This window comes from Marmota flaviventris, chromosome 13, assembly GCF_047511675.1.
Source record: "Marmota flaviventris isolate mMarFla1 chromosome 13, mMarFla1.hap1, whole genome shotgun sequence".
Classification (NCBI taxonomy): Eukaryota; Metazoa; Chordata; class Mammalia; order Rodentia; family Sciuridae; genus Marmota; species Marmota flaviventris.
The window spans coordinates 41,195,888-41,223,402 of record NC_092510.1 but is presented as its reverse complement, the minus strand read 5'-3'; the positions used below and the strand labels follow the sequence as shown (position 1 = coordinate 41,223,402).

The window sequence follows — 27,515 nt, the reverse complement described above, 5'->3', positions numbered from 1 at the left end:
AAATTAAATATTCTGATTATGGTTTATTTTTAATATATTTTTCTGTCCTTTATTTAGCATTGCAATGTACTTATTTATATCATGTTTTAGGTTTTTTTTTTTTTTAATACTGGGGATTGAACCCAGAGGAAATTGGCATGAATCTACATCCCCAGTTCTTTTTATTTATTTATTTGTTATTTAAAAAATCTTTTATTGATTTTATTTTTAAAAAAATACACGACAGAAATAGAATACATTACAATTCGACATCATGTTTTAGTGCACCTTACAAGTCGAATATCAGGCCAGAGAAAATTGCTTTGTAAATATAAAAATGTAAACAAAATACAAATTCCATTACCAAAAAAACCCCAAAACAACAACAAAAAACAAACAAACAAACAACAACAACAAAACGACTGCTGAGTTGTTATGTTTTTGAATTTGCCTCTTCGACACACCTGTTCCACTTCCATTCTCGCCTCGACCGGAAGAATACGCCGGCTTCTGTGACGATTGCGGGCCCTTTAAGAAAGCCAAGGGCCGCACTGATTGGCTGGGGCTCTTAACAACTGTCATGGCCAGCCAATCCCGAGGCTCTGTGGGCAGGGCCTCGTCCCCGCCGCGGTACTAGGGGGCCCTAGCTTGCAGGCCTCGGCAGCCATCACCTGGTCACCGCGCCCCTTTACTCATAGCCGGTGAGTGAGCGCCCGCCGCGGCCGTGTGGGGAGGGAGGGTCGGCACCGCAGCGTTGGCCGGCGCAGTTCCCGGGCCGGGGCTGGAGAGGCGGCTCTCCCACTGCCCCTGGTGCTGATAGCTATTGCCAACCTCATTTCAGAAAAGCTGGTTCTGTTTGCATTGACTTGAGGTCTCTTTGTATTGTTAGAATGGAGTTGGGAAAAGTCGCTGAGGAAATCAGCATGCCACTTGAGGGGAATGTCTCAATTACAGAAATTGCGTCCAAAATCGAGAGTGGAGATTATTACAGAAAGCCTCCTGTCACCGGGTTGAAATTTGCAGAGGGGGAATGGCCTAGTTTGGATCGCAGACCTTTATTGAAAATGATTGTGATTATGTGACCAGTCATAAATTCAAACAATTTTTTTTTTTAATCAGGAAATAAGTGCAGAAATTTGGATGTTAGAAGTCATGGAATTCATTTTCTCTCTCTGAAAATCAAATTCAGGTTTCCAAGGAAAGACTGCCTGGATTGTGCAATTCTCCTCAGGGCAAATAAATCTTCCCTCAGTAATCTATAGGACAGCCTAGATAGGGCTGGAGCATTACAGACTCTTCGAGGTCTCACAAGTAATGAAGGCAGAAGAGATCCCAAGTCAATTTTCTCAGCCTTCTGAGACTCACCTGTGTCATACATTGTAAAAGTAGTAAAACATTTGTAATCCATGATAAAGTGTTGGATTTTTGACAGACTTATCTCATAAAAAATCAATGAAATAAAAGTTATTTCTATTGCTTATTTTCTGATAAATTTGTTTTTGTAAGTGGGAGACAGAAAGTTGAGAATATTCTGAACATCTTAAGGAACACTCCCAGACTTTGGAAAATGGATTGGTTATCAGTAAGAAAAGGGAGGAGGTTTGAAAAACTCCATTGAGGGCGAAGTTTACAAGGTGTGGCACACAAATTTTCAGGTGTAGTCTCTCGAAAGAGAGATTTTCTTTCTGCCCAGCTTCCACCTTTAACCCTTCTATCTGGGAGTGTCCCATAATCTGTCTGAACTATAAGCCCAGTCCCAAGGAAGCAAGGCCCAGAAAGAGGTAAATCTAAATCCTAACTTTATAGAATATTTCTCTTCTCTAGATGATTGACATGAGGACTGTCCCACTTCAGGGGAGATCCCACCCCCTTACAAACAGAAGCACTCTAAGGGACACAGAATGGTGACATACAGAATGTGTGCATAAAAACTAGAGGACAAATGTTTTCTTTATGTTTGCAGCAGATGTAAAAATTCAATCATTCTGTACATATGCAGAAGAAAAAATAATAAGGAACGGCAATGACTTGAGCCAAAGTTCTTGTACTGCATCATTTGCTTTATGCAAACACTGTGGGAAGTAGACACCATGGAGACTGTCAAGATGGATAACATATTGCTGGAGCATTTTAGGCAAGTTCTAGGTCTGCTGTCTGGTCTGTACATGGGGTGCTAAAACTTTTAGAAAGAAGAGAATTGCTAGTTCTTCTACCTTCATTAGGTGGCTTCTATCTTTGGCCACAGGTGTTGGAGTGGAACAGAGGGAGAGAACCTTATGATTACCCAGGTCTGTTCTGGGTCCTGTCTTTTCTCTTTTGCCCAGTTTTAATGCTGATTCTGGCTCATTGGCCCCAATAATTCTAGGCTGTGTCCTTAGCCAGAACACAGGGAAGCCATTGAAGTCTGGTTTGTGGCTCCCACTCACCTGGAGCACCATTGGCAGGGGTAAACCATTCTACCTGACATTAAATACCCCCTCCAACATCTCTTAAATTAGCCAGAACCCAAGATTTCCTGATATGGAAGGATAGGAAAATAGGAGCTGTCTGGGCTTCTTAGAGAATACTTGTGACTCCTGGATATGAAGCATTAAGTCTGGCCACCCTCACATGAGCTCCACCACACTATTCATCAGCCTACTAGAGGGGAGCAGTATCAGCAACATTGTTGAGGAAGGTAGAGAAGTTGTGACTTTCCCTGGGTTTTCCCATCTTTTAAAAGTAAAATCAAGAACTAAGTGTATTCTCTATCTACCCAATTGGATAGAGAAAAAAATTTGGAATTCTGACCCACCCAGAATTGACAGTACTTCTCAGGGAAGATTATAAAGTAGAGGATAAAGATGATTTACATGTTGGTTTGACTTAGGATTTTTGACTTTATTATGGTGCAAATGCAACATGTATTCAATAGAAAATATACTTCAAAATTTGAATTTCAGTCTTTTCCTGGGCTACAATATACAACAACCATTCCGTTTTTACTTTCAGTAAAGTATTTAATAAATTACATGAAATATCCAGCACTTTGTAAAATAGGCTTTGTGTTAGATGACTTTGCCCAACTGTAGGCTAATGTAGGTGTTCTGCATATGTTTCAGGTAGTCTAGGCTAAGCTATGATGTTGGATGGGTTAGGGATATTAAATGCATTTTTGACAATGATATTTTCAATTTATAATGAGTTTAAATAAGTGACATGTTGAAGAGGGACACAAGTTATGGCAGGATTAATGTACTGACCTTGAGACACCTAAATCTTCTTAAAACACAAATTCAGTGAGCACAGAAAAATCTGTTCACAAGATACTCAAAGTATGTTCTGATTCAACTCTCCAGAAATGCAAGTTTTATTGTCCACCTGTATAGTGGGTAAGAGGATGAGTGCTATCCAACCTGCTCTCAAGATTTATAGCAGAAAGAAAAACTAGGAAATATATACTTTATAGAGTAGAGAGAGATTTTGGAAATGGTCTGATCCAATCAGCTATACTTAGGTGAGTAAATTATGGCCAAGATGGTTAAGCTGGATGGCTAATAAGGAGTAAGGACTAGAATTTACACTGTGTTCTAAGTCAGAAGTTTTTCTTTTTTCACTTTGTCATAAGGTCATGGTAGCCCAAAGCAGGGCATGCAAGGATGTACATAGTATATTATTTAAATTTTCTTTATATGTTTTACACTTTAGATCAAGATGGGGTTTATATTTTCAAAATCTATGAATGAAAACATGAAAAATCAACAAGAGTTCATGCTTACCCATGCCCGACTTCAGGTATGTTTTGAAACAATTAAGCTATTATGTTGTTACAATGGTTAAGTTCTACCACTTGTACTTCGGCTGTTCTTTTTGATCTTCCCCTTCCAAAAAATTAAATAAAAAACTTAAAATGCTCTTGGGGCCTCTTCCTCAAAGACAAGATGAAATGGATTGCTAATAATCTGGTGAATGTCCTTGTTTAAGTCTCCAATCCAGACACTTGTGTCAAAATTTCCATTCTGTAGAAAGAGATAACTACTTAAGAGTATGATAGGTGGAATAATGCCCTCCCCAAGATATATGTGTCCTAATTCCCAGGAACTGTGACTATGTCAAGAATGTTACCTTGCACAGCAAAAGAGATTTTATAATGTGGTCATCTAAGGAGTTTGAGATGGGAATATTATCCTGGATTATTCAGATAGGTCCATTGTAATCATAAGAGTAAAGAAGGAAGGGGGTGGGGATTTTAAGGTACTGTACTGTTCTACTTCTGGCTTTGAAGATGGAATCAGTTGGGATTGAGAGCAAAGGCATACAGGTAACCTCTAGAACGTGGAAAAGACAAACAGATTCTGCACTGTAGTCTCCAGAGGGACCAAGTCCTGTCAGGCCGTTTTGTACTTTAAACCTCACAACTATAAAGTAATAGATTTGTGTTGTTTTAAATCATTAAATTCTTATAATTTTTCACAGTAGCAATAGGGAACTAATACAGATAATGATACTTTTACATCAGATTATACAATGAGTAGATAAAAAAAGATCCAAGCACAGTAGAGGGTTGTCCAGTTGCCTAATAAAAGTTGTCAAAACGTACATTGAAATGTTGGAATTCAAAATCAAGGGTTAAAAGTTTGACCCAAATTATTTTCTTAAGATTTTAGATAAAGATTTCTAGGTCTCGGTTATCCTTTATAGTGCCCGGAGTTGAAGGTTCTACTATGAGACAGTAGAGCTAGTGATTTAATGAGGACCAAAGCCAGACTGCCTGGATTTGAATCCTAGTTGCACCCATGACTAACTGTATAAGTACAGATCAGTCTCATGATCTGTACTCTAGAGGTAATAACATTCCTCCTCAGAGAGATGTTTTAAGGAATAAAGTCAATATATATTATATAAATCACACCTCCAGTAGTTAGAAAAGTGCCTGTAGGCATTAGGGTATATTAGGTATTGCTGTTGTTATTGCTACTAAAGACTGATAAGAGTGTCCTGTGCAAGATAAAGATTTCTTTTGGGGGAATGGAACAATTGAAAGAATGGAAAATTGAATTATTATAACAGAGCAAAGTGACCTACAAGAGACCAAATATTAGATATTTAAATCAGTCAAGTATGTCAGATACTTAGAACATCCTGGTCAAAGATCTTTAGAAACTATAGTTCCCATGATGGTCAGGGTCTGTGAAAGGTTGGGGAATTTTAGCCTAATGGAAAACTCATTACAGAAGCCCAGAGACGCCTAGAGCAGAGATGGAGGACTTCATTACTTACATCGTAGAAAGCAGCATAATCATGATGTTGGTGTTATTTCCCCATGCCCTGCAAGACTCATGGAGGTGACAAAGATGGGCAAGGACTAGTTGGGTGCTATACAGTGGATTTGTGTCACATTTGAGGAATGTTTAGCTTCTGAAATCTACTGCATTTATAATAAGCCATGAGCAAGGAAGGGGTGAGGGCAAGAAGAGAGGAAATTTCTTTTGTCTCATTCCTCAAATGGCTCACTGAAGCACAAGCAAGAAATGACCCATGTAAAGAGCAGTTAGGGCCTTCATTCTCGACCTAACCTGCAAGAATGTATAGGGACATTCTGGGCTCATGATAATACCCTGATTTGTCAGATTCTGGGAACAGCTTTGACGTTTTTAACACTGATCCCAGTGACCAGGTGTTACAAAGCTGGGGCTGAGGCCAAATGGTTCCAGTGTAGATACTGGTTTTCAGCTTAGCTGAACCAAAGGTGAATCCAGGCATTTAGGGAAATATCTGTTAGGTCCTGTTAATCTAGGACCCTATTGAGATGGCAGTATTGTCTTAAATGGAAGAGTGGGGTGGGGGATAAAGTTTTCCCCAGAGAGTGGTTATTACTCTCTTATGCAAAACTGAGATATGACCAGGCCAGTCATATTCTCAAACACATCATTGTCTTTGAAGTTTTATTTTTTAATTTATTCTTTTTAGAGATACATGACAGTGGAGTGTATTTTGACATATTATACATGTGTGGAGTATTAGTTATTCTAATTAGTATCTGATTCTTGTGGTTGTACATGGTGTGGAGTTTCACGGTGGTGTATTCATATAGGAACATAGGGCAGTTATGTCTGATTCATTCTACTGTCTTTCCTATTTCCATTCTCCCTCTCTTTCCTTCATTCCTCATTCTAATCCACTGAACTTCTATTTTTTCTTCCCACCTCTTATTGTGTGTTATCATCTTTATATCAGAGAGAACAATTGGCCTTTGGTACAGTATTATTTCCACTCAGCATGGTAGTCTCCAGATCCATCCATTTACTGGCAAAAGTCATAAAGTCATTCATTTTATGGCTGAATGATATTCAATTGTGTATATATATCACATTTTCTTTATTAATGCATCTGTTGAAGGGCACCATGGTTGATTCTATAGGTTGGCTATGTGAATTGAGCTGCTATAAATATTCACGTGCCTATGTCACTGGGATATGCTGATTTTAAGTCCCTTGAGTGTATACCAGGAGTGGGAATAACTAGGTGAAATAGTGGCTCCATTCAAAGTTTTATGAGGAATCTCCATACTGCTTTCCATAGTGGTTGCACCAATTTACAGTTCCACTAGCAATGTATACATGAACTTTTCCCCCTACATCCTTGCTAACATTTATTGTTACTAGTATTCTTGATAATTGCCATTCTGACTGGAATGAGATAGAATCTCAGTAGAGTTTTGATTTGCATTTCTCTAATTGTCAGAGGTGTTGAACATTTTTTCAAATATTTGTTGATTGATTATTTCTTCTGTGAAGTGTCTGTTTAATTCCTTAGCCCATTTATTGATTGGGTTATTTTTATTTTATGTGAATTTTTTGAGTTCTTTATATATCCTTGAGATTAATGCTCTATCTGAGGTGGATGTGGTAAATATTTTCTCCCATTCTGTAGGCTATCTTTTCACATTTTTAATTGTTTCCTTTGCTGTGAAGAAGCTTTTCATTTTGAATCCATCCCATTTATTGATTCTTGATTTACGTCTTGTGCTTTAGGAGTCTTATTGAGGAAGCCAGTTCCTAAGCTGAAATGATTGAAAGTTGGGCCTACATATTATTCTAGTAGGCCCACTGGTCTATTGGCTAGGACCTAGAAAATGAACTTGCATTGCTCAAACCAGCCAGTTTATGGCCCTTCTCTTGTTACTGCAGTCTTGGCTAAACATTACCAAGAGTATTTAGTGCTATTTCCAGCAGGTGGCGATGTTGTACAAGGCATTGAGCCTCTTTGCAGGTCACCTTTCATTTTCCCTATTTTTTCCAGGGAGCTTACAATGTTTCTGTAAGACCACCTGGGAGGGGGTCGGACATTCAGATCCTCTGGTTCACTATGGGTTTTATAATACAAACATGTAACACATCAATTTCATAAAATATTTGTATGCAGTGGGAAAGGGTGGATATTCAGTACAGTATTTTGAATTGGTTCAAGGTCCCTCTAATTTTCCTTCTTCAATGTAAACTTTGCTCAAACTTTACCAGTTGAATCCAAGTTCCTCAACACCCATCTCCCTGCCCATTTGGAACACAAAAAAAAAGAGTTTAACATAAATACTTCAGGGGTTATCATATCAGGAGAGTAGGCGGGTGGGGGAGATCGGGAGTACACAGGGGTAGGAAGGACTTTTTGTTCTTTGACTCCTCATCACAGAATGGACACTCCTGTGTGCCCCTGGTTGTGTTCAGGGGAATTGACTTTTTAGCCTTCCTTGGTACCACAGTGCTTTCGGTTGGTCCTTGGTAACCTGGGCCATCTTGGTGCATAACACAACTCTCCATGGGACCAAGTAGACTCTGGCACCTGCAACCAACAGAGCCATAAAAGTTGGGTCCTTCCTCAAAGTTCCCCTATCACACCCAGACTTCTTCCTGAAAGATCTCAAGTTGGGGAGGAGAGTACACAGAATGAGGTTCTGAGGGCAAGGAAGTTGAGAAACAGCTTGGCACAGGAAAGCAAGTTTTTGTATTTACTTTTAGTTTCAAGTGGCCTCTTGCCACAGCTCAGCAAATACATTTCTAATGATTTCAGTTGACCCAAAGTTCTATATACTCGTCCTTGACACCATTTATTTAGGCTTCAGGGACCTCTTGCTTCAGCAGCTGCAGCCACATCATGTTGCCTTTGGCTGTGGAACCTGCTGCCCTATTGTCATAAGAGCATCCTTCCTTTCACCAACCCCAGAGGAAAGCATTGCCATAACTCAAGAACTATTTGGGCAGCTTGTTTCAACCCTATATGTTTATTTATTTATTTATTTGCAATACTGGGGATGGAGCCCAGGTCCTAGTGCAAGCAGGGCAAGCACTCACCACTGAGCTATATCCCCAGCTTTCAACCCTAAATTTTGTTGCTCAATCTCACTCAACACACAGGACAGTGTGTTACTTTACCCTCCTGTCTATGAGAGGAGAGAGAATTTGTTATGAGATCTTAGGGATTTTACTCACACCCTCTAACTCAAACAATGAGAGCCATTATCTTTTCCAGAAAGCCATATCTCAATCATCATCTCACTCTTGTTGCCCAAACTGGTTTTTACCTGACTTGTAAATTAGCAAGTTAGCTTGTCATGATTTTACAGATGCTTGTGGAAGACCTTATTCTCACAGCACAGCACGCAGCATGTTGGCAGCAGTTTTCCATGTACTGCATTTCCCATGGAGGGGATGTAGGTGAGCCTAGTTGGAGGTTGAGATAAATACAGTGTGTTTGTGACATAACTGAGGAACACTGGGTCTTGTGAAATCTACCACTTTTATTATATGTGTCAAGCAAACCTGCAATTTAATGAGGAGGAGATGCTACCTCATTGCTTAATGCTGCTAACCACAACTATGGGAAAGTGCCCAAAGAGAGAGCTGCATCCCTGTCCTACCCAGTAAGAGCTGCAGGAAGACCCAGAGATATGGGGGATTGATTCTCCTAACATATGTGCTGGTTAAGAAGACTAGTTTTTCCATTGGTTGTTATTTCCTTGTTGATTATTATTTATCTGTTAATTTCAAGGAAGGATGGCCAGGAGAATATAGATAATACAGTTGAACAAGTCTTGGAACCCTGAAGCTACTTGAATAAGTTCTGATCCTAATTTGGGCAGCCTTGAGAGAAACATAGTAATAGTTTTGGAAGATCAGGTTCATCCTTGAATGTTCCGTATTTAAAAGAATTAAACTTCCCGATCATTCTTAGGTTTAGAGCTATTCTTTCTTTCTTTTTTTTTTTTTAAAGTATCATGAAGTATTTGACACAACAGAATATATTTATAATAAATGTTTAAATTATGAAGTATAGTAAAATGAACATCAACTACCCCTCCACTAAACTTAAGAATTATGTTATCACAATACTCTGGAGCCATATGTAACTTCTTCCCTACTTGTTGAGTGACTCCAAACTGCTAAAGCTAGGCTGTACTTGACCTTCTGTCCCAGAAGTCCGTAGGACAGAAGAAGACCCTGCAGTTGTGATGACATGGACCACTGGAATGGAGAATGACTTGTCTTTATAAGATATTCAAAAGAGAAATACAAAAATACTGATTGAAATACCATGCTTAAATAATATATTTAGCTTATGATTATATGTGTGTGTTGATTATTTTTTTAAGGGAAATGATAGAATAAATAAACAAGATTTTTATTACAGAAAGCATAATTACTTGAATCCTTAGTCTAGTGGGTTTTATTTCTACTTTATTTGTAAAATAAAAAAAACACAACTCAATAATTACTTATTATTGTTTTTTCTTTCATGGAAAAGGACTAAAATTAGAAATTCAGCAACATCTCCTATACCCGTGGCCAGGTTCTCAATCCTGGCTGTACATTTGGTTCATTCAGAGGCTCTTGAATATTTAGGTCTTGCCCCAGACCAGTTGGATCCCTCATGGCTGTGTGTGGGTGTCATTGTTGATACTTGAAGCTTTCTAGGGGGTTCATAGTACACTGCCCAGGATGAGAAGCTTTGTCCTTTTCTTCTCTGTGATGTTACATAAACATAACTAGTGATTGACAGTGATTTTATAAAATCTATGTAGCAGATAGAACCAAATAAGTTTTCACTTCATAGTAACTTAATCATGAAATTAATCATTGGGGTCTGGTCAATCAAAAATTCTAAGTCTGAAATTGAAATGTTTTCTTCTATTGAAAGATGGAGGGAATTCACACTCTTAGTTGTAATGATATTTTCAAATCATGAGCAATCTTCAATTTCCCACTAGAAATTCCCTTTTCTAACCTCTTATTGAAGATGATAGATAGGTAATTAGCAAGCTTTCACTCCTATAAAAATGAATGCTTTCTTAAAATGCCACTAGGTGGCACACCTAAACCAATTTTATTTCACTTCATTGTCAGAAAAATATCTTGCTGTTATGAAATAGGATGGAAACAGGAAGTCTAAAGCAGAGAGACAGAACAGATTCCATAGGTCCATGCTATGCTACATTGCTATTATAGTTAAAGATTAGTTGTGCAGTGAATAAATATTTATTCATTGTTTGTTACAAAGTTTGGGCAACAAACTGAAGATTAAAAAACAAGAACAAACAAAACAAAACAGAACAAAAACCAAAAACAAAACAACAAGAGCAAAAAAATCAAGACAAAAATTCAAACCAAAACAGAACAAAAACCCATGAAAAACAGACTTTAACCTATATAGTAAAAAAATGAAGTCAGGATTTAGAGACTCCTTTCATTTTCCTTAAAAGCACATGAAAGACATTGTTCCAAATGTACTAATAAAAACAAAACAGTTTCAAACACATACTGTGAGGCTTTTCTTAGCCATTTCAATAGTCATTTGTCCATTTCTATAAATTTCTATGGAATGCCTAACATGTGCCACATGATACTTTGCTAAATGGATTTCTTCTTCCAAGCAATTCTTGCTTTTGTCCAAGGGGCAGTGGCAACCAGAAGTTTCAACATCGTGTTCAGAACTGAAAATTCTGTAATGTTTATGAACCAAAATTGAGTTGGTGTCAGATATTTTCAAAGTGCTAGAAGATTATGGAGCAACATCTTCAGTTTTGAGAGGAAAACCCCCTCATTCTATATTTAGCTACATTGTACATACTGCAGATGAAAAGAGAAATTCAGACATGCAGATATTCAGAAAATGAATCAACTAGGTGTTATTGAAAAAATTAACTGAAGTTGTATAATGTTGCCAATTAATAAAGAAATATTAAGAGCTACCAGCAAAATCTAACTTGCTAATGTGCATATAGAGGAGAGGAAAAGGTATAATTTTAAACCAATATTTTGGCAATCTTGTTTCTTCTATCACATCTTCCTTTACCTTTATTATTATTATTTTGGTTTTGGCTGGAATGTACTTTATGGGAAATTTCAACGTAACTGTAAATACTTCAGTATGAATCTCCAACAGATTGTATGCTATACCACAATGCTATTAGACAGATCAATTGGGGCTAAAGATTAGTGGAGCAGTGACTAAATATGTTTACTAAATATTTAACTAAATTTACAATAATTCTTTTCTATTGTGATCCCTCATCTCAATTATCTCATACATGTCTTTTTATAATTGTTTGAAATAAGTATCCGAGCAAGTTATTTTTTCTTTTGTAATAATTTTATTTATCAGTCTTCCTAAAGTCTGTTAATCATATCATGGAAGTTGCCCCCAAACAGTTTTCTTCTCAGTTTCTCCATCACACTTGGTTAGTAGGGCTCCCAACTCTTTCTTAATTTGTGACAATATCCCTTCCTTTTGACCTGCTATAACATTTGTTTATTGAAGAAGCCAGGTCATCTGTTCTAAGCAATCCCCTGATGGCTTCCTCATTAAATTATTGAACATGTTCTTCTGTCCTTCTGCCTGTCCTTCCTTCTTCCTAGATGCTGGCATAATCCAAGGTTTTGCTGAGACTCAGGCTCAGTTTTTCTTTTCCAAGGATCTGTTAGAAGTGGAGCTTGTACATCACACCACAAGCACACAAGGCCTGGTTGTCTTACTCTCAGTGATGTCGGCCTGACCTATCCCTTATAAAGTTCCCCACCAACCTGTAATTGTATGACTTTACTACCCATTTGTGATCATTGCCTATATATATTACTTCATTAGGGCTTGAAAAATGGTGATTTAAAAAGATTCCTTCTTTCTGTATTTATTAGCTGGAAGTTTATTAAGAACTTTTCTTTACTAACTATTGGATATCGCAAAGTCAGTTGGTACAGAAAGCACAAAATGAATTCTTGACCCTTTCCTTTAATTTAGCCATTTTCATAATAATGAACTGATATCAGAGCAATATACATATTTAACAAAATAATTTTTTTTATTTGTATACTATGATCATAAACTCTTGATGTATTTTAATTAGTTGCAGTCATCATTATTTTTGATGCTCAAATTGTCCCAGTTTTGGCTGGGGGGAGATCTTTCAACTTGACATCTGTGTCCTTTGGATAAGACCCAATCAATATTTGATTGTAAGCAGGTCTCATTTCCTACATTAAAGTATATAGCTTAGTAATAAGGATTATTATACTTTGTGTAGTTGCTCTGAGGTTTAAATGAGGTGATACCTGTGCAGGAATTTAGCACAGACCATTGACCCCATGTAACACTCAGCAAGGTCAGTAATGTGAGCCAAACTTTTATTACTAGCAGTGTCATTCATTTACTCACCATATATTTGTGAAGCCTTGCTCTAGTCTAGGCAGTAATTTGGAAGGTGCATGATGCTGGCCAAGTCCTTCCCTCATGGATCTTACATGCCAACAGGAGAGCAGGCACAAGCCAACTAGCCAGAGTGTGTTATGGGTATCAAGTTCTGTGAGGGAAAAAAGCAGGTTGAGGGTGTAATTTCAGGAGAATGTGGATTGGTGGGGAGATGCTATTTTCAGTGGAATAGATGGTGAGGACCTCTCAAAAAGGTGACATTTGAGCAGAGCCTTGAGGGAACTAAAAATGTAAGCCAAAAGAAAGTCAAGAAAAGATGGTTTTAGGCAGAAGGAAAGCAAGAGCAGAGACTTGGAGGGGGAGAACCTGTGCTGAGTTGGAGGAGCACCAAAAAGACCAAAGACCGGGTACCCTGAGCTCTGGAAGTGGCGGGGTGGGGAGGGGATGTGGGGGGGGGGGAGAAGGGGACAAGGTCAGAGGCTACATAGGGCCATCATTCAGCATAACTGTTTTGAAATGTATTCTGAGTGACCTGGAAAGTCATTAAAGGGTCTGGTGTAGAGGAATAGCATGACCCAATGGTTTTTGTGACATGAAATATATTTGCTTTTTCAAATACATAAAAATACAACAAAATAACTTTCATAAGAAAGAACACTATAAAATTGCCTAAGCCCTCATAACTCCAAAGTCTGTCCTTCTTGTGCCCTCCCATCTGTTTTTCTTTTTGATTTAGGTGGAAATTTTGCCAGCATCTTGAACTGGAAAGGGCTTTGTGTTCTCAGAAAAGCAAAACAGCACAGCATGCACTTTGTGGACTTGGGGTGTCAAGGAACCCAAAATGTAGAGTAGGTGGTGAGAAGGTGAGGAGAGTAGCCAGATCTTCTGCAGGTGGATAAACGAGAGAGTAGGTGGCAGGTGGATGCAGAGCCGGGAAGTGTCAGGGGATTTAGCTAGGAAGTGCCTTGAATAAAAGGGGCAGACTGATCACAAGTTCACCAGGACCCTGTGGGGCTGTGAGGAGGCGTGATCAAATTTCTATGTTTGTGTCTCCAACTATCCTCAACTTATCCTCTGGGACTCATTTATATCCATGCTCCCCTCACCCACTATCTGTTCCTAGTCTCCCCGTGTCACTTACCCATAATCATTTTTTCTGAGGTCTTTTAAAAAATTGTGATAAAATATACATATAAAAATCACCATTCTAAAATGTACAATTCAATGGCATTTAGTAAATCTACAATGTTGTGCAATCATTGCTAGTTTTTAATTATTATTATTATTTTTTTTAGCAGTGCTGGGGGATTGAACCCAGAGCCTTGTACATGTGATAGGCTAGCACTCTAGCAACTGAGCTATATCCCAGGCTGTCACTACTTACTTTTATAACATTTGCATCACCCCAAAAAGGAACCCTATATCTGTAAAGCAATCACTCGTAATCCCTCCAAACCCCAACCCCAGCTCTTGGCAACCATGAATCTGTTTTCTGTTTCTATGGATTTGTCTCTATGGACATTTCATATAAATTGAATCATACAGCACTTTATATTTGTCTAGCTTCCTTTACTTAGCAAATGTCTTTCCAAGATTCAGCCATGTTGTAGCATGTATCAGTACTTTGTTCTTTTTTTTTTTTAAATGGCTGAATAACATTCCATTATAGATGTATCACATTTTGTTTATCCTTTCATCTCTTGGTGGGTATTTGGGTTGTTTCTACCATTTTGCTATTGTGAATGATGCTGCTATAAACATTCTTGTACTAGGATTTTTTTTTTTTTTGAACACTTGTTTTCAATTATCTTGGGTAAATACTAGGAATGGAATTGCTGAGTCATGTGGAAATTTTACGTTTAACTCACTGAGAAACCACGAAATTGTTTTCCACAGTATCTGTACTTTTTAAATCTCTTTTTACATTCCCATTATATGTAGAAGGATTTTTCTGATTCCTACCAATACTTGTATTTTCTCCCTTCTTCGTCTTTCTCTCTGCCTCCTCCTCCTTCTTCTTGCCATCTAGTGGGTTTAAAGTGGTATCTCATCGTGGTTTTGATTAGAGTTTCCATAATGAGGAAAATATTGAACTTTTTTATATGCTTGTTTGCCCATTTGGATATGTCTTTGGTAAGATGTCTGTTCTGGTCCTTCGCCCAGAAGGACAATTTTAAAATTTGAAATTGACAATTTTAAAATTGGGTCATTTGTCTTTTTATTGTTGAGTTGTAAGAATTCTTTACATATTATGGGTACTAGATCTTTGTCAGATACACAATTTGTAAATATTTTTTTTCCTAATCTGTGGGTCGTATTTATTCAATGGTGTCCTTTGTAGTACACGTTTCTAATTTTTGTGAAATCCAATTTTTCTTTTATTGTTTGTACTTTTGGTGTCATATCTGAGAAACTGTTACTAAATTCAGGGTAATAAAGATTTGTTCCTATTTTTTTCTTCTAAGACGTTTAAGGCATTATCTCTTACTTTGGTTTTTGACCCATTTTTTAGTTAATTTTTTATATGGTATGTGATATAAACACATACTGCATGTGACTATCCAGTTGTCCTAGCCTGAGATCCAATCATTTTTTAAAATTCCTTTTCTTTATTTCTTTCCTTTTCTTTCTTTTCTTTTCTTCTCCCTTCCTCCCTCCTTCCTTCTCTTTTTCTTCCTTTCACCAGGGGTTGAACCCAGGGCACTTAACAACTGAGCCACATCCTCAGCCCTTTTAATTAGTTTATTTAAAAAAAAAATATATATATATATATATATATATAGCCATAGATGGACACAATATCTTTATTTTTATTTATCTATTTTTAATGTGGTGTGAGGATCAAACCCAGGGCCTCACACATGTGAGGCAAGTACTCCATCACGGAGCCACAACCCCAGCCCTTATTTTTTATTTTGAGACAGGGTCTTGCTAAGTTGCTTAGGACCTTGCTAAGTTGCTGAGGTTGGTTTTGAACTTTCATTCCTCCTGATGAAGTCTGTTCTTTATGAGCCTAAAAAAGTTAACTACCATGCAGCAAAGATTTGGGGTTACAGACTAAGTCCATAACTGCCTCAGATGAAGATCCTATCTATGTAACCCCTCATAGAGGAAATCTTGACTTATTAGTGGTCTTTGTCTAGGAATGATAGGGAGTGAAAATGAAACAATTAGGAAGATTGTTGGTGCCATAGACACATGTCTACAAAGGCAAATGAAGGTCAAGCCACCAAGCTGACTCTTTGCTACCTGCCCCTCCCATCCAGAAAGTGGGACCAAACACTTATATTCACTTCTCTGAGGGGGACACACTGGTTCTAGGGTTGTTCACAAACTTAAGTGAAACCAGTGAATCTAGTTATAGAAAATCAAAAGGCTTTTCTTTTTCTTTTTTTTTTCTCTGAAGCTATAAGTTTATTTTCTGATTGGAGTGAACCTTATGTTGTTTTTAGTCCTTTATTGCTTAAGCAAGAAGGAATCGGTCTTACTCTTTTTGAGACTTAAGATTATGAAGAGAGAGGATGACTGAACTTTCAGGCAGGTTGGCAAGGCTTCAGGTTCTCACTTACAGGGTTTAAGTCCAGGGTATGACTGCTAAGGACTGTGGATTCATTTTCTTTTGTGTGTAACTGGAAGGTCACTGGCATTAGAGTCAGACACATCTGGGTCCAACCCTGCCTTCATCACTTACTGGTTGAATGACTGTGTCAGGCAGCTTTCTGTTGCTGTGGCAAAATACCCCAATGAACAATTTAAAAGGAGGTAGGATTTTTCTCAAGGTTTTCAGTTTATGGTTACTTGGCTCCATCATTCTGGGCCTGTGATGAGGCAGATTATTATGGTGTGGAAGAGCACAGCTTCCCACCTCATGGTGGCCATGAAGCAAAGCAAGAGGGCTTGTTTTTGTAACAAAGCCCCTTTCCTGAATCCCATTAAGCTATGAATCCATAAATGAATTAATCCATTCATGATGTCAGAGCCCACATGATCCAACCACCTCCAAAGACCCCATCTCTATACACTGATAACATTGCAGCCCCAGCCTTTGATCCTCTCCCCCCTTTCCTGGGGGACATGACAATGACTGTGTGTAAATAACATAGGCTTCTTCATCTCTAAGATGGGACAATATTGAAGTACTAGGTCGTGTGGCAGTATATGCTCAATAATGTTCCCTTTTTTTTGTTGTCTACTTTCCTCTCCATTTGCTCACAATCACTATTTTATTCTTCTATCTCGAATTTCATTTTCCCATTTTTCACTCTTTGTCATCTTTTTTTTTTTTTTTTAAACTTCTTCATCCCTATACCTTCAGTTTTAGAGTAAGCACATGCTCTTCCAGTTCTCTCTCACCACTGCCATGTAGGATATTTAGCACTTTAAACAATCAATCCTGGCAAATGGCTGAGGGGCCAATTTGCCTGTCAGCCCACAGCCTTTCTTGGATCTCTGGATCCCCATGGGCATGCTTAGCTCTGAAACACTAGGGAACATTTGTGAGTGTTCCCTCCAGAGCCATGGAAGAACCAGGGACATTCCAAAAGTTTCCTGTGACCTGACCTAAAGAACATGGTGTGTTCCTTTGTGTTCAACTTGTACAAAAATGGAATTTCTGCTTCTTCCATCCTTTTGTATAAAAGATATTTCTGGGTTCTCATGATTTTTTTTTTTTTAAGGAAACTTCAGAACAAAACATTCCCAGTTTAAAATGAGTTCAGTAAATAGCAACGTGACTTGGGTGGTATGTCGAATATTGCAAAGAAACCAGCACAAAGTTAGGGAGTTACTGAGTAGAGATTGTACTGAATCATGTATTTAAAGCTGATTGATTACAATCATTGCATAAGGATATTTCCTGTTTCCATATTTTTTTTTTTGTCCAGAGATTTGACATCTATTCCCATACTTATCATTTACTTTGTAACTATTTACAATCTGTTTGTAACCATATTTATTTTTTAACTGGAATTTTTTTTAAAGTTAATGATTGAAAAATCATTGCTTACCTTTAATAGTTTCTAAGACTTTTAAGTCTGATACAAACCAGAATTCTGAACATATTCTCTCATGCTGCTTCAAATCATTATTTCATATCAATCAGGCAACCACTATGTTGGTTATTTTGTTTGACTCCACCCTTACCCAGCTCCATTTCCTTTCTCCTTCTGCACTAGAAGTGCTAGTGACTTCCTGTTGTTGCCAGACTCTGGTGCCTTCCTATCACTGTGGTTGCTTAAACCCCATCACACTGTCCTTTAATTAAATTCTTTTTAGTTACACTGTTTTCAAGTCTAAGAGGGCGTGCACTCTCTATTTCCTGTTGATATTGAAGAAGATAATGAGCATGTTCATGTTTTTGTATAAGCCATTATCTGAAATTTAAAAGGTACCTGCATTTATCATGAGCACTAAAAAGGTAATATTTTAAGTTAATCTCAAACTACAATAAGGTTTCTGGCAGTTGCAAATTTAATGTGATGCTTATAAGACTGCTTCAGATAAATACCAAAATTATAAATTAAAACTTTAGACCTGTCTTTTCTATAACTCTGGTCCCAATTTAGTTCTCTGAACTAGTTGGTGATTTCTTCTTTGATTCCCACATTGCATATGTACATTAAATAAAATAATGATTGTTTATGCTGACCACAGAGAAGAGACCTAGAACTCAAGTGTGTTATACAAAATTTACAATAAAGCAGCTGATTCTTTAATAAAATTGATGTCCCTTTTCAGTTCTAGATATGGAACCACAGATACATTACAGAACTACAACTTATGTACATACTGGGAAAATAAGATAGACTAAATGCTGTTTTCCAAATACCATTTTATTTAGTTATGTAATAATTAACAGTATGACATCAAGCCCAAGTAAATTAACAATATGACATCAAGCCCAAGTAAATAATGCTGATTTATTTCAAATGAGAGTGGTACATATTGGTTCCTAGGTGAAATCCTCTGCTTGGGGGTGGAGGAGACAAAATCTTCTTGTTCGTTTTTAAAGCTTATTTGAGGCTCTGGAGCCATTTTTTGCCTTGCTCTTGGATCTAGGCCATACTGTGGATCTGTGTTATTCCAAATGCCTTGCAACAGACCTTAGTGTTAGACAAAGTTTTAGTGTGAACAAAAGTTTTAGTGTATTTTTCTAGAGAAGCATATCTACAACAATTTTTCCGGTCCCTTTGATATTAGAACTAGTTATTGCCTTAATTATGATTTTTATGTTTGTGGCTTCTGTTAATTTCTATGTCTTAAGTTGACAGCAATGTTGGTTGCATAGATTGGGTAATGAAATAAAATCATTTATACTTGAAAATGACAACCTTAGATGCTCACTTCTGTTGCCAAAAATAACAATAATGAATGAATAAAAAAAAATTAACAGGGTACAATGAAGGTAAGTTATAATTTTTCTTGCTTTCAAAAATCAAGTTTGAAAGCCAAAATCTAATTTTATTATTTTAAAGTCAATTATTTTATTGTCCTATGAGCTTGGATTCTGGAGTTTCGAAGGTAAAATCTATCTAAATCTCACTTCTGTACTTATCCTTAAACTTAGACAAGAATTTGTAAAGTAACACCTCAGGATGTTTCCGAAAAATATGTCAGAATTACCTTATACTTCTGCCTAGCAGTGTGTTGGAGCATATTGGCATTTTCATTTGAATTTTCTTATTAATGTTTATGTTAAAGATAGAACCCCAAGAAGAATATTCTAAAACCAAGTTGTTTATTCAATTCTTATTAAGGACAGCTGTATGCCAGGCCCTGTGCTAATGAGGATCTAAAGATAAAAAGACAAGGTTTAGAAGTTTTATGGTATTTGTGTGTTCTGAAATAGTTCAAATTACTTTACATGGTATTTTTCTTGGAAGAAGAGATAGTTGGATTATATTCAGTAAACAAAAATTTTGTGTTCTCTGAATCTATTTTGTAAATTAATGATGTTAGTTTTGGATTTACTGGTTAAATTCAAATATTATTTATTGAAGATAAATTAGAAACATGTGGGCCATTATATTAGAGATTTTTTTTATAGTAATATGAATGTATCATTTGGGATCTGAATTTTTGTTATATATGGAAATACCCGCTTGATTTTACAATTATTGTTGGTGACTTAAATGTCAATTTTTGTTATAAAATAATTATTTCTAGTTATGTACTTAAAATAAAGATATTAATTTGAAGCCATGTTTGTTTTGAAAAAAGCTTGAACATGAAGACCTCAAGTTTTAAAAGCTATATTGTAGTGGGTTTATGAGTGATTTTCCTCTCTTGAAAAACTCTGATTATATATTATATTTATAATGTATATAGTTATATGTTTATAATGTATATAATGCAGCAGCAGACCTATACCTTAACAGTAGCAACTCTTACTCAGCCCACAGACTTCTCATGAATCGTTCCTTGCACATATTATAATAAAAATCCAAACCACCAAAAGGTCTATTTGGCAATGAATATTTTAATTTGATATTCTGTTCATATTTTTAGCATTTAGATATTTGCATATGCAAAGACTTTAGGACACTAAAAAGCAAAGGAAATTTTATTCAGTTAGTTTTAAAAGCCTTTTAATATTATTTCCTTTTTTACACAGTGCTTTGTTATTTGCTCTTTTCATAAATAGAGCTATTAGAGCTTTCATTTTCAAAAGCCATCATTTACAAATGCTTTCTTTCCTTTTTAAAAGTATGCTTTTAAATTTCTCCAAAGTTTTATGGTATAAAAAAGGGTATTTCAGATGTGGACCTCTCCAGTGAGAGGATCTCAAAGGCATAGCTCTTTGCTTTATATTCCTCATATTTTATAGTGGGTTGGGGTACAATGTGGTAGAAATGCCAGCATACTCATAGAGTCACCAAAATTTTATGAAAAGTTAGAGCACCTAAATATTAATCGCTCAGAAATCAAATTGTTTTCTGTGGGCTTCCTTCCTCAAAAAGACTCAAAGCAGTTGCTAGAAGGAGGGAAGATCAATGCTCACTTCTTTCAGTTTTCTTTCCTTCCGTTAGAAGGCTTGTGCCAATTTTGCAGGTTAACAAAATTCATTTTTTCTCCCTGGACCACTTGATGTGTTCTCTTTAGGCAGTTCAGCTTCTATATTTCTTCTGTGATTAAAGATTATATTTCTTCTGGAGGGTCTCTGGCATGCTCAAGTTCCACAACTGGGTGGTAGGTTTCTCATTCTTCCTAAATCTGAGCAGCAAAGCATTTCTGGAGCATCCCTATCCCTGGTGTTTCCCTTTTGATGGGTGGGATTGGGGAATGGGTGAGGATATTGCTGCTGCCTTATCAGCTTGCTTGCAGTCACAAAGAGAATCTCAATCTTGAAAGAGACTTTATTTATTGTTTACCCTATTTTGCTGTCCATCTGCGGGATAATCTAATCTCCTTGCTACATGTCCTCATAAGATGTGGTCCAGACACAGCTTTAACCTCTTCCTTCATATTTCGATTTCTCTGCTATGAAGTTCATATTTACATAGTCTCAGCTATGCCTTCCTTCAAGTTTTATGCCTCCCAGTTCTAGTTTTTAAATAAATGGAAATAAGGTAGAGAAAGAAGTGCCCAGGGCTCCAAAGGGCTGCCTCAGAGTCACATTTAGAAATGGGGAAGAAGCTCACAAACTTTAGGGGTTATGTTGAGTGCAACCAGAATCAGCGGACATTTGCTGTCTCTTTGTGCCCTTTGAATTCAGTGACCTCAGGTCAGCATTTCAGACAACTACCTGTAGTGACTATGCTCCTCCTGACCCAGCCAGGCTGGACTTGGTTAGGGAAATACTTACAAGCCCACTAACTGCCTGATCCTTACTTCATCCCCCCTTTCATTCATTCATTGATTCACACATTTCACAAATATTTATTAAACATCTATTTAAGGTGATGGGGATACAACAATGAACAAACAGATTCACTGCCCATATATAGCCTTCATTTACTTTATTTTCATATATATGAATGAAAAAGCTGTCTCTGAAGGGGAAATATCTGAACAGAGGTATAACCTGAGGTCTTTACCTGAGTAAAGCCTTCATATTATTTTAAGCCAATTATTTCAAAAGCTTATCTAATGTGGTTTCTAAGATTTTTTAAAGATATCTCCCTATAACCCCACTTTTCCTATACTTGTTCTTAAACTTAAGCAAAAATTAGAAAAAACATTGCCTCAGAATGTTTCTGGAAAAGTGTCAGAATTATATTTTACAACTGCCTAGCAGTGAAATTGACTGTGTTGGCTTTTTCTTTTGCTGCTTCTATTAATGTTTATATTAAGGATAGAATCCCAAAGAGAATGTTCTAATACTGATTTATTTAAGTTTTGTTTCTTTTAAAGTTTTAGTTTTTAGTTTATTTTTAAATTTCATTTTTGATACTGATTTATTTATTCAATATTTCCTTGGCATTGGCAGACTACCAGACCTTGTACTAGATAATGAGGATATAAACATGAAAAGACAAGGTTGAAAAGTTCTACTATGTTTGTATGTTCTGACGTGGTTTAACTTATTTCATGTAGTGCTTTTATTAGAAGAAAAAATATTTGGATTATGTTCAGGAAACAAAATTTTGAATCTATTAGGAAAATTAATGATATTAGTTTTAAGTTCATAGTTAGGTTCAGTTCAAGTATATTTACTGAATGTAAATTATAAATGTGGGGAACATTGGATATTTATTTATTTTTTATTTATTATGTTATTTAGGATTTGAAGTTTTGTTATTTATGGGCACATTTTGATTTTTCAATCATTGTGCATTCTTTTGATGCCAAATTGAGGTATATTTTTAGTTATGTGCTCAAAAAGGAATATATTAATTTTTTTGGGGGGGTGTGGTGTCAGGAATTGAACTCAGGGGCACTTGACCACTGTGACACAGTGAGCCACATCCTCAGTCTTATTTAGTATTTTTTATTTAGAGACAGGGTCTCACTGAGTTGCTTATTAGCACCTCAGTTTTGCTGAGGCTGACTTTGAACTCATGATCCTCCTGCCTCAGTCTCCTGAGCCACTGAAATTGCAGGTGAGTGCCATCACTGCTGGCAAAATATATTAATTTTAAACAATATTTGCTTTAAGGAAATTTTGAGCATAAAGATCTCACAGTTTTAAATGCTATAACAGAATGGCAATTATGAGTAATTTGCTTTTCTTGAAAAACTAAAAATTTATCTTACTATTTACACAAACAAGTGAACAGCACAGTGAACTGAAATTCTAGATTTCAGTTAGCTTAACATTAACTACTGGGCTGGGCTTGTGGCTCAGCAATAGAGAGCTCGCCTAGCAATTTCGAGGCCTTGGGTTTGATCCTCAGCACCACATAAAAATAAATAAATACAATAAAGGTATTGTGTCCAACTATAAAAATAAATATTAAAAAAGTAACTACTGCTAATTTTCTGATTGAGAATATATACTTTAATTCAACTTTTGTTCATATTTTTAGTTTTAAAATGTTTGTATATTTAAAGTTTAGGGTACTTATGAGCAAAGAAATCTATATTAGGTTAGATTTTTTTTAAACCTCTAAAAATTAATTCATTTCTAAGTAATATTTTGTTTCTATAACCCTTTAATAAATATACCAGTTAGAAATTTCATATTTGAACACTGTCATTCACAAGAACTAGATATCCAAATACATAAAATATATAAAAAAAATACCAGCAATCTGTCTGTTGTGAGAGATAGAAGGAAGAACAAGTAATCCCAAGAAACGTGGGTGAAAGTAAATGAACATAGCGATAGTTTTGTCTTCTTCATGTATTTTGTGAGACGAAAAGCAACCTAGTGGTAAAATGCCCCCTGGCATCATGTCACCATATGGTGCTTCCTTCTAAAAAAAAATGTAAAACATGATATAATTTCCCAGAAGTTTTATAGTGTAAAATGAGATATTTCAGATATATTCCTCCATGAGAGGATCTAAAAAGCACATCCATTTGCTTTATGCCATTCATATATTCTATTGTGAACTTGGGTGTAATGGGGGAGAAATTCCCATCATGTTCATAGCTTTACCAAACTGAAAACTTAGCACATCTTAATATTAAGACTTAGAGATGAAATGTTTGTTTGTAGACTTTCTTCACCAGGGGCACTCAAAGCAGTTGCTTAAGGAGGGAAGATCATTACTCACTTCTCTCAGTTGTCCTTCCTCCAGGTGAAATGTTATGTTACTTTCTTGGCTTAACAGAGTTAACTTTTCCCATGGATCACTTTACCTGTTTTTTTTTTTTTTTTTAAAGTTTAGTATTTATATCTTTCTGCAATTAAAAGTGCCTTACTTCTAGAGAGTTCCTGACTTGTTCATTCTGAAGTTTCAAGACTGGTCTTAAGTTTCTCATTCTTCCTTAATCTGAGCAGCAAAGCATTTCTGGAGCATAACCTCTGATGTTCCCTTTTTGTAGGGGTGGCAGGGTTGGAAGTTGAGGATTCAACTTGTTGCCCTATCAGCTGGCCCAGCATCAGAAAACCTCACAGTTGAAGGGGACCCTGTTCAGCTGTCTGCTCCTGGTTGCTCATAATTCACTGGATTAATTAATCTCCTGCTACCTGTCATCAAATGATATGGTCCAAGTTCTGCTTTATCTTATACATTTGAAATTTGGTAACTTTTCTACAACATTCTTACATGCACAAATCTCAACTATGCTGTCCTTCAGATTCTAATTTCCCAGTTCTTTTTCTTATTATATTAAATTAAATAGAATAGACAAGGGAGTGATGTGAAATCCCTTGGGTGCCTCGTGCTAGGAACAAAGATAGGAAGAAGCTCATAAACCTCAGCAGGTTTGCACCACAGCCAGCCAACACTCCCATGCCTTTATTTCCCATGAATTCAATGGATCTCAGAGCGGCATCTGTGATAGCTGCCTGCAGCAGGTGCTCCTTCTCCCAAGGCTCCAGCAAGAGTGGCTTTCTTTCTTTCTTTTTTTTTTTTTTTTTTTAGGGGAAATACCTCAGCTCCCTCCATGCTGACCACTACTTCATTCTTTTATTTCTTCATTCAGCAAATACTTATTGTATATCCATCTAAAGTAGTGAAATACAGACTTGAACTAAGTCACTGCTCAAATGGAGTCTACTTTTAAATAGGAAAGATACAGATAAACAGACATGAATACTGTTGGGTCCAGTAAAGTCATGTGATGAACACTAGAGAGGGATGTGGGATTCAAGGAAGACCATTCTCTGAGGAAGAAGTATTTGGGCAGAGACTTGAATCAACTGAAGGGAAAGCTATGAACCAGATGGAGGGAAAAGAAATAGCATTTCCTTTTGTCATCTTACATGAAAGTACATAAGTTCATTTAGTAATGGATTGATCCATCTGTCACCACCAATAGTGAGTTCATAATTTTGTGTCCTCGTCCTCACGTTCATACTTAGCACTGATATATTTGTATTTAGGGTAGAGGTTAACTCAAAACAGAATGTAAGAATAATATTAAAATTTAAGTATATGTTTAAAACTGTGATTTTGTTTTATTCTGATTTAGTAGAAACATATTCTTATTTTTGTCTTTATTCTAATTGTGAAGTATGAACCATTTCAAAATTTACAGCACAAAGAATTGTTTTGTGGTCTCTCAACTCACTCTTAAATAAAGTGCCTAATTTTCGTAGATAAATCATTCTAATCTTTGTTGTTTATTTAGAATAATCCAGTGCTGGCTCCTATATTCTATAATGGACCAATAATTATGTAAATGTAACATAATAATACTTATTTCTACTCAGACTTCCCTCATAGTTTACCCAGATGGGAAAATTATTTTTGTTAGGTTTTGTCTCTCCTATAAATTTCTCTACTATTTTTAATGTTCCTTGTGTATTTCCTGTTTTCAGTTTTTCTTGTCAAGAGATTTGAAATCTATTCTAATTTTTGTATGGGGTACAGGCCATAGAACTGTACTGGAGGTACACCATCTTAATTATTAACTCTATTGCTTTATTAAGTTTTCTTGTTTGTTCTATAAGATATTTAGCTCATTCTAAATGCCATGCCACACACAACATCATTGGACAGAGTTTCAATGTGAACAAATTAATGCATTTTTCTAAAGAAGCATAATTGTATCTGCAACTATTTTCAGCCTCATCTATTTAAACTTATTGTCTTTATTATTTATTTATATCTTTGATGGGCTTCTTCTAATTTTCATGATTTGAGCATAACAGGAGGTCTATTGTACAAATTGAGTAATGGAACACTAAACTTGTATACCTGAAAATGAACAGCCTCAATACTAACATTAGTCACCTTCCCCACAAACTAGGAGTAATAATTAAGGCCAGCAAAAGAAGTTTTTCTTTCCTTAAAAAATATTTAAGATAAAATGTTATTTGATTATTTCTAAGACCATTATTTAAAAATATTATCTAATTTGGTTCTTAGGGTTTTGAGGCTAAAGTCTCCCAAGACCCCAACTTCTATCTTTGTTCTTATACTTGAGCATGAATTTGCAAAGCAATACCTTAGAATACTTCTGGAAATACATGTTAGAATTATATCATATTGGTGACAAGTAGTCATTAAACATGTTATAGGCCATTAAATATGTTAATATTTTCATTTGTCTCTTCACATTAATGTTTATGTTAGGGATAGAACCCCAAAGAGAATGTTCTAATAGTGATTTATGTATTCAGTATTTATTAAATGTTGACTATATGCCAGTCCCTATACTGGTCAATAAGGATATAAAGATAAAAAGACAAGATTAAATATTTTTATAATATTAATTCATATGTTCTGGTGGTTCAAGTTATTACACATAATACTTTCATTGGAAGAAGAAGTATTTGGATCATGCTTAATAAACAAAAATTTTAGCTGGACCCAGTAGTGCAGACCTATAATTCCAGTGATGTGGGAGGCTTAGTTTGGTTCAGTTCTGGTATATTTATCATAGACAAATTAGAAATATGGGGGTCATCAGATTAAAAATTTATTTCTTTATGATAATAAAATTGTGTCACTTAGTATTTAAATTTTTATTAAAGAAGGGCACATCATTTGATTTTTTTAAAAATCATTGTACATAATTTGAATGTAAGCTTACAGTGTAAATAATTATTTTCAGTTGTGCATTTAGAAATTTAAAGTCATATTTATTTTGAGGAAATTTTGAACATGAAGTCTTCAGAGTTAAAAATTATATTTAGTGAGAAAATTATGAGTGATGTTTTTTCTTGGGAAATCTTTTTTGCAAATATGTTTTCTTTTTAGGCATGTAAATAAATAAGACAAAAAAACACAACAAAAGTTGCAGTTATAGTTATGAACCTTAACATTAGCAACTATAACTGCTCAATTACTATCTTTTACTTTGAAATAATCAACATGCCAGAGTGGAATATTTGGAGATGAAATGATTTTTGAACCCCATTACTACTTGGTGGCATAACAATGCATGATGCTATCTATAAAAAATATTTAAACACTACATAATTTTCCTAAAGCTTTATGATAAAGATGAGGCATTTCAGATGCAGATCTCTCTGTGAGAAGATCCCAAGGGCACAGCTAATTACTTTAAATCACTCATAGTTGTAATGGGGTTGGGTGCAGTGGATGAAGAATGCCCGCATGTTCATAGTTTTATGAAAATGAAAGCTTAGTGCATCTTAATATGAAAAACTCAGAGACTAAATTATCTGTGGACTTCTTCAGGTTATGGCTTGTGCCATTTTCAGGGCTTCATAGAGCAGCAAAGCATTTTTGGAGTATAAGCCCTGATAGTTCCTCTGGGGGAAAGAAGGAGGAAGGTGAGGATGCACCCACTGCCCTGTCAGCTCATCCACAGAGAACCTCACACCTGAAAGAACGTTATTC

General features: G+C 36.1%; 1 protein-coding gene across 2 annotated transcripts in view; it reads left to right on the top strand.

Moving 5' to 3' along the window:
* Positions 1 to 589: 589 nt before the first annotated feature.
* Plgrkt (plasminogen receptor with a C-terminal lysine) overlaps positions 590 to 27,515 on the top strand; it is a 53,130-nt gene continuing 26,204 nt past the window's right edge. Inside the window, exons 1-2 of one of the 2 annotated variants that reach the window (XM_027943105.2) lie at positions 590 to 680; positions 3,667 to 3,753. In XM_027943105.2, coding sequence (XP_027798906.1) covers positions 3,673 to 3,753 — 81 coding nt within the window. In that variant the 5' untranslated portion in view covers positions 590 to 680; positions 3,667 to 3,672. Of the gene's footprint in view, positions 681 to 3,666; positions 3,754 to 22,585; positions 22,695 to 27,515 lie in introns of those variants that run through there. The other variant, XM_071600614.1, reaches the window with a different exon arrangement.